At 43.5% G+C, this 8,479-nt stretch overlaps 1 protein-coding gene across 1 annotated transcript; it reads left to right on the forward strand.

Moving 5' to 3' along the window:
* The first annotated feature begins 14 nt into the window (after window positions 1-14).
* On the forward strand, window positions 15-8,367 carry LOC135557784 (WD repeat and coiled-coil-containing protein-like). Its single transcript, XM_064991386.1, has 4 exons — window positions 15-265; window positions 2,053-3,991; window positions 6,580-6,700; window positions 7,660-8,367. Exons 1-4 carry the CDS (start codon window positions 228-230, stop codon window positions 7,854-7,856), a joined length of 2,295 nt encoding a protein of 764 aa, XP_064847458.1. The 5' UTR covers window positions 15-227; the 3' UTR covers window positions 7,857-8,367.
* Window positions 8,368-8,479: the final 112 nt, after the last annotated feature.

Here is an 8,479-nt window from a genome sequence, read left to right on the forward strand (position 1 = left end):
GTCTCGTCTTTCAATTCCAGTTCATGAAAGCAGTTCATGGAAACGTGAAATAAACTTGGGAAATATGATCAAGGTTTATGGTTTGACAAGACAATCGAGGCATGTAATGACACGTTTGTGCATATAATTTCGGGACTAAAGAACGTATTCGCCATATAGCTACTTCATTGATGGATTTAGCTAGCTAACGTTAGCTACATGTGTTATAAGCTGGCCAGACCCCGAAAATGACAGCTACTGTAGATAGCTATCCAGTAACTGTCAGGTAAATTATTTTCTAATATTATTGAGTAGCTAGCTTTACGAAAGACGTCTTGTAAGGGAGAGTTTTGTTAAGAGCCGCGATGCTCGGTCACACGCATCGCTTGCGGTACGTTTTTGTTGTGCATAAGGACCTTATGTTATATATCGGCGAGAAATAATTTTCTAAAAACAAAAGGTTAGATTGATATGCACCATTATAGGGTTAGGGTTCCGACGTGGCCAATTAGCTTTGTGCATCTCCGAACACCGTTAAAACAGTGTACAGCACAGGGGTTTGGTGGCACCTTCATTTGGGAGAACAGGCTCATGCTAATGACTCCAGCGAATAAGTGGAATGGTAACTAATACATCAAACACATCGTTTCCAGATGTTTGATGCCATTCCATTTGCTCCGTTCCAGACATTATTATGAGACGTTCTCTCCTCAGCAGCCCCATGTGATGTACTCTAAGTGTGTATTTTGTGTTTGTGAAATTGTTTTGATATATGAAAGTAGAGGGATTTATGTTTCTGGAACCGTACCGCAATTGAGAATCAATTCACGTTTAGATGGGAGTATTTGGCTGTTTTGGCTTTCAGAGTCAATTCGCCCTTGAATATGTAAGATCCTTAGACTAAGTAGTAACGTTGGGCTCCTTTTGTCCAATATTGAGCTACCTGAAAACCTAATGTTAAACAAGGATTGCCTCGTACCCAAATCCAGACTAAGGTCAAATTTGCCTGCCAAAAGCGATTAGCTCTACTTCTAGTTTAGTTAGCTAGCCAGCTAATAATACAGTTTGACATCACAACAACACAGAGACCAGTTCCTCTCAGTGGTGGAAAAAGTACCCAATTGTCATACTTGAGTAAAAGTATAGATACTGTAATGAAACAGCAGGGAGCAGGTCTCGAACCCTAGACCTTCGAGTCCGAGGTCCGGCGCGCTATCTCCAGTAAAAGTCAAAAGTCCGCCAGTAAAATACTACTTGAGTAAAAGTCTAAAAGTATTTGGTTTTAAATATACTACATTATCAAAAGTAAATGTAATTGTTAAAATATTGTTAATTATCAAGCCATGAATAATTTCAAATTCCTTATATTAAGCAAAGCAGACGGCACCATTTTCTTGTTTTAAATTGTTCGGCTTGCCAGGGGCACACTCCAACACTCAGACATTATTTACAAAATATGCATTTGTGTTTAGTGAGTCTGCCAGGCCAGAGGCAGTAGGGATGACCACGTGTTCTCTTGATAAGTACGTGAATTTAACCATTTTCCTGTCATGCTAAGCATTCAAAATGTAACGAGTAATTTTGGTTGTCAGGGAAAATGTATGGAGTAAAAAGTACAATATTTTCTTCAGGAATAAGTATAAGCTGTCAAAAATATGAATAGTAAAGTACAGATACCCCAAAAAAACGACTTAAATAGTACTTTCAAGTATTTTTACCAAAGTACTTTACACCACTGGTTTCTCTGTTAAACTGGAGTGTAATTTAACCTACCTGATCTGCGTGGCTAAGGTCATTTGGACTAATCAGCTCAGCTCTGGCCCTGGGGTGTAACCCTCAGGCAGGGTGGATTAGGGATGCCAGAGGCACAGGACAAGAGAGGCTTGTCCTATTCTTAGTGTGGGATGGCAGTCAAGATAGCTGGAACTGGTCTTCTACCGGCAAAATCCTCATGACCGATATCCTCTGCCCTCATCAATGCTATTGAATGAGTGATTGTTTCTTCTTTAATCAATGTTACTGATCATTGTTTCTCTCTCCGTTTGGATTCATCTGTACTTGCTTGACTGTCAGTATGGAACTGGGCAAAGCCAAGTTGCTGAGGTCAGGTCTGAACACGCTACACCAAACCATCCACCCCGTCCACGGGATAGCCTGGACTGACGGGAAGCAGGTCTGCCTCACCTCCCTCTACTATGACAACTGCGAAGTCAAATTTGGTGACACCAACGTCATCGGTCAATTTGAGCATGTATTCGGCCTCTCCTGGGGCCCTCTGTGCTGTTCCGGCGCTCCTGCCCTGTTGGCCGTCCAACACAAGAAACATGTCACAGTGTGGCAGCTGCAGCTCAGCGCTCTGGAACAGAACAAGCTGCTCTGCACTCAGACCTGTGAGATGAGCGAACCGTTCCCCCTTCTGTCTGAGGGATGTGTCTGGCATCCCAAGATGGACATCCTTTCTGTCCTCACTAAGAAAGATGCCTCTGTGCTGTTCTGTGTCCGTGTGGACAACCGTAGGGTCAAGGCTGATATTAAAGGCAGTGGACTCATCCACTGTGCCTGCTGGACCAAAGATGGCACCCGGCTGGTTTTGGCTATAGGAAGCGCCCTTCACTCCTACATCTATAACGATGTTCAGAAGAGTCTTTTAGCCTGCTCCTTCTGCCCCATCTTTGACGTGGGCGGGTACATCTGTGCCATCGAGTCAACAGGCGAGGCCCAGGTGGCAGTAGCTACAGAGCTGCCTCTGGATAGGATCTGCGGGCTGAACGCTGGCATAGCATTTGACGTGTCCTCAGATTCAGAGTCCTCCCTACCTGGACATTCTTCTCCTATGGTGATGTTGGACGAGGATGGCTGTATAGACCCCCGCAGGAGGTCCTTTGACTCTGAGAGGTCCTACCTCTCCTGCTCTGCCTCCGGCGGTCCTATGGACCTCACCCACCTCCTGGCTAAGCACCGGCGCTCAGACCCTAGTCCACTCTTACACCTGCGCCGCAGGGACCACCTGACCGGCTCTGGACAGGATTCGTCTCACCTTATCCTGGTAACCTACGAACGGAAAGTCACCAGCACCAGTAAGGTCAGCATCCCTGGGATCCTGGTGCCAGACATCGTGGCCTTTGACTCCAGAGGTTCCACGGTGGCAGTGGCCTCCAACACATGTAGCATGGTACTGGTCTACTGCATCACGCCGTCCACCATGCCCAACATCCAGCAGATCTCCTTACAGAAAAACGAGAGGCCCAAAGGCATCTGCTTTCTTGGTGACAAGATGTTGCTTCTCATGATTGGCATACAGAAATCTAAAGACCCTGCCTTCCTCCCCTCCTCCAATACGGACAAATACATCCTGCGCCTCGCATCCAAGGAGATTGTCTACAACGGAGGAACCCCGGCGTCTCCCTCCCCGAATCGAGAATCTCCCGTTAGACGCCACTCGAAGCATGTCTTCTCTAAAGATGAGCAGCAGGAGCTTGTTGAGATTAAGGAGCTGGTGCTGCCGGGAGGAGGTGTAATCCAGTCCCATTCTCCAGGGAGCAGCAGGAGGAGGCTGGTGGAGGAGGTGAGAAGCCCAGAGCCCAGCTCAGTCACCAGCTCAGTGTACTTCTCCTACTCTGACCTCTGTCACACCTCTGACCAACCTCACTCTAACACTTCCTCCATTACGGTCGAAAACTTCGACACGGAACCAGTCAACCGAATGACAATGCTCTCCATGGCAGGACAGGCTAGCAGGGAGTCAAGTCAAACCTGCTCCCCATACTACAACCCTAGAGATAAGCCCCACACGGAGCTCCCCACCCTGCCCAAAACCACCCCCATGGCCCCCAGAGAGAAGGAGAGGAACCTGGAACAGCTGTCTCAGAACATGGAGAGGATTTTCTCTCGTTTTTCTGAGGTGCAACAGTGTCTGACAGAGATCAGGGACTTCACTCGGAATGGCAAAAAGGGTCTGGGGACTAGTTACCCCAATGCCTGTGATCCTCCATACGTTAACATCACATGTCAGGTAGGGGTTACGTCTTACAAGATATTACTTCATTTGGGATATTTCATTTTTATGTCTGCAAAAGCTGGAGATTTTCATAGCAATATTTTAAAAGATAATGTTTGTTGAAAGACCTTATTTATTGAAATTATAGGCCCCACCTTTGTATAATGAAGTTACGTTAGACTCAAGGGCTGGGAATTGCCAGGGACCTCACGATACAATATTATCACGATACTTGGGTGCCGATACGATATGTACAGTGCCTTGCGAAAGTATTCGGCCCCCTTGAACTTTGCGACCTTTTGCCACATTTCAGGCTTCAAACATAAATATATAAAACTGTATTTTTTTGTGAAGAATCAACAACAAGTGGGACACAATCATGAAGTGGAACGACATTTATTGGATATTTCAAACTTTTTTAACAAATCAAAAACTGAAAAATTGGGCGTGCAAATTATTCAGCCCCTTTACTTTCATGGGCACCAAACTCTCTCCAGAAGTTCAGTGAGGATCTCTGAATGATCCAATGTTGACCTAAATGACTAATGATGATAAATACAATCCACCTGTGTGTAATCAAGTCTCCGTATAAATGCACCTGCACTGTGATAGTCTCAGAGGTCCGTTAAAAGCGCAGAGAGCATCATGAAGAACAAGGAACACACCAGGCAGGTCCGAGATACTGTTGTGAAGAAGTTTAAAGCCGGATTTGGATACAAAAAGATTTCCCAAGCTTTAAACATCCCAAGGAGCACTGTGCAAGCGATAATATTGAAATGGAAGGAGTATCAGACCACTGCAAATCTACCAAGACCTGGCCGTCCCTCTAAACTTTCAGCTCATACAAGGAGAAGACTGATCAGAGATGCAGCCAAGAGGCCCATGATCACTCTGGATGAACTGCAGAGATCTACAGCTGAGGTGGGAGACTCTGTCCATAGGACAACAATCAGTCGTATATTGCACAAATCTGGCCTTTATGGAAGAGTGGCAAGAAGAAAGACATTTCTTAAAGATATCCATAAAAAGTGTTGTTTAAAGTTTGCCACAAGCCACCTGGGAGACACACCAAACATGTGGAAGAAGGTGCTCTGGTCAGATGAAACCAAAATTGAACTTTTTGGCAACAATGCAAAACGTTATGTTTGGCGTAAAAGCAACACAGCTCATCACACTGAACACACCATCCCCACTGTCAAACATGGTCGTGGCAGCATCATGGTTTGGGCCTGCTTTTCTTCAGCAGGGACAGGGAAGATGGTTAAAATTGATGGGAAGATGGATGGAGCCAAATACAGGACCATTCTGGAAGAAAACCTGATGGAGTCTGCAAAAGACCTGAAACTGGGACGGAGATTTGTCTTCCCACAAGACAATGATCCAAAACATAAAGCAAAATCTACAATGGAATGGTTCAAAAATAAACATATCCAGGTGTTAGAATGGCCAAGTCAAAGTCCAGACCTGAATCCAATCGAGAATCTGTGGAAAGAACTGAAAACTGCTGTTCACAAATGCTCTCCATCCAACCTCACTGAGCTCGAGCTGTTTTGCAAGGAGGAATGGGAAAAAATGTCAGTCTCTCGATGTGCAAAACTGATAGAGACATACCCCAAGCGACTTACAGCTGTAATCACAGCAAAAGGTGGCGCTACAAAGTATTAACTTAAGGGGGCTGAATAATTTTGCACTCCCAATTTTTCAGTTTTTGATTTGTTAAAAAAGTTTGAAATATCCAATAAATGTTGTTCCACTTCATGATTGTGTCCCACTTGTTGTTGATTCTTCACAAAAAAATACAGTTTTATATCTTTATGTTTGAAGCCTGAAATGTGGCAAAAGTTCGCAAAGTTCAAGGGGGCCGAATACTTTCGCAAGGCACTGTTATTACGATTATATATGTATTGCGATTCAATACTGGTATTTTTATTGCGATTTGATGTTCCAAACATATTGTTCATATCTGCTGGAGAGAGAGCATGAGAAAATGAGTTTTGATCAGTAAGGGAAATAAAAGTGCTCAAAATGTGTTGGCTTCCTATTTAAAAAGATGGAGAACAAGCTATAGGATGAAAAATAACTGGGTTTTAGCACAGGTACAGTCAACCAGCTCTACCTAAAGTAGCAAAAGTGTTTTTACAAATCGATACTTGGAGTCCAAAAATAATATTGCGATATGTAACTATATATAATATTTCCCCCATCACAATTAGAACTGTATGAGTATAATGCACCCAGATTCAGCATTCAGCAGATATTAGCATAAAGGGCTAATGTTGAACTTGGTGGGACTTGTCTGAAGGTGAAGATACAGTAGAGACTTACTTTAATGTACTCTCCAGGCTAGAGTTTGCTATCCACCATAGGCAAATAATAGACAGTACGCTGACAGCACAGTGAGTGCTATTATGGTGTTCCTAAAAGAGCGATTAAAAGCACAATTTGTGAAATGATGCCTTGCTGTTGCATCCATCAATAACTGTCTGTGTTCTTGAGGTCAGAATTGTACTAACTAACCCCCCTCCACTCTCTCTATCTCGCTCTCTCTCTATCATCTATCTATCTATCTGTCTCTCTCTATCTCTTCCCTCTCCTCCATGCAGAAGCAGCTGTCTGAGAATGTGTTTATAGATGAGAGAAGGCCAGTGTTGTTGTGTGAGGGGAAGCTGTGTCTGAAGGTTCTTCAGGAGCTCTTCAACGTCACTATAGTAGAGATGGTGTATGGTACGTATCTGGCCCATGGGCTTCCCCCATACCAATAATAACACATGGTTGTAGTCTTAAGGCTTCAGATGATTCTATGTTTTCACTATGTATACCCCAGGCTTAATTCAACCAGTTATTTGAAATTAAAGGTAGACTCAGCGATATGACATCATCATACACAGCGGGGTGATTCCCTGCTTACTGAAATCAACACAATTCTTATGTGCAGTCTGACATTATTGGCTCTTCCCAATGTAGGCATGCCTCAAGAGGAAATTGGGTAGTCTTCTCAGAAGTGTGTGTGTGTGTGGACGGGGATAGAAAAAAAATAAGTTTTCCCTCAGGTTTCCAGGAATCTATTCATATACAAATAACCGCCATATCCTCAGCCCGTAGTCTAGACTCAGGAACTACTGAGCTTCTCTCAGCTATTACAACTAATTAGAGCAGATGTTGTATATCAAAATAATGACATCTCTGTTTCACTCCCCTGAAAATGACATGCATTTTAAACAAAGTGTTTGGTGTTAAACAGAGGGTGGAGAGGCTGAATATGGGAGTGATTATAGGGTTACTGTGGATTAAAAGGTTTAAAACAGAAGCAGCTTACAGCCCCACCACACCCTCCCTGGGTTCGTTCTGCTAATATACACACTCAGCACGCCTCCGCAAACTACAAGACTATTTATAGAGTATTTATGACACCAGTCCATTCAGGAGTTTCACTGTTAGGGTTTTTGCAGCAATCTAAGAGAGCCGTATGTTGTGGTTACTGTACTTTAAAAAGTGCTCTATAAATGATTAGTAGACACTTACTGGTTGAAAAGCTTGGTACCATCTATTCAAAGGGTTAAATGGATGTAATCAATGACTCTCATGGTTGTATATAAGTTAAACAGTCTTATGGAGATAAATCAAATATGAATGAAATAAAACACTTCCTGAAACTTGAAACTCCTGTCTCCTGTGTGTTCCAGGTCCGTTGTGGATAGTCCTGGTAGCGGATGCAGAGGGCTTTGTACCCCTGACTTTTAAACCCAAAGAGGAGTTGACGGTGAGGAACGGAAAGAGTAAATCTCCCATCAGAACCCCTGGCAGCCCAGACTCCTGCCCCTCCAGCCCAGTCAAATCTCCCTCCAGCCCAGTCAAATCTTACCCCAACACAGAGACTTGAACACAGCATAAATCTCAAAACAGACTTCAGCATAGTGGGCGAGAGCACACAGCATGGGACTACCGCCTAGCATAACATATGAGATGTCAATGCTTTATGCATGCATATCTAAAAACTGCACACGCAAAGACTCAACCCCTCGGCAGCTTTTTATGAACAAGCAGTACTGGGTGGCAAATGTTCCTTTTTCAGTTGGGGGATTATTCAATACACCTTTGAAAGAAGCACCTTTCAAACAGAATGTTTACATTTAGTGACTTTGGGAGATTATATTTTTGGGGGCTTTGTATTATATGCCCATCTGGTTCAAGATGAAGTTCTGTTTTTTTAATCAGAGCACTGAGGTAAGATAGTGTGGTGTTTTGGCTGACAGAGTTCAGTGTAGCTGCCACCAAATCCCAAAGAGATGTATCCTGTTTGTGTGTTATACGATTGTATATTATTAAAACGTTCAAATGTTTAAAATGGATAGTTTCATCACTCAACTTATGATTGAATATTAAACCTTTATTTAATTAGGCAAGTCAGTTAAGAACAGATTCTTATTTACAATGACGGCCTACACTGGCAAAACCCAGACGATGCTGGACCAAATTGTGCACCGCCCAATGGGACCAATCACG

This window comes from Oncorhynchus masou, chromosome 16 (assembly GCF_036934945.1).
Source record: "Oncorhynchus masou masou isolate Uvic2021 chromosome 16, UVic_Omas_1.1, whole genome shotgun sequence".
NCBI lineage: Eukaryota > Metazoa > Chordata > Actinopteri > Salmoniformes > Salmonidae > Oncorhynchus > Oncorhynchus masou.

Bases quoted from the DNA above. Each gene is read 5' to 3' on its own strand.
- LOC135557784 (XM_064991386.1), top strand. From the start codon at position 228: ATGACAGCTACTGTAGATAGCTATCCAGTAACTGTCAG. The intron at 3,992-6,579 runs GTAGGGGTTACG...TCCTCCATGCAG, and splicing joins ACGTTAACATCACATGTCAG to AAGCAGCTGTCTGAGAATGT. The intron at 6,701-7,659 runs GTACGTATCTGG...TGTGTGTTCCAG, and splicing joins TATAGTAGAGATGGTGTATG to GTCCGTTGTGGATAGTCCTG.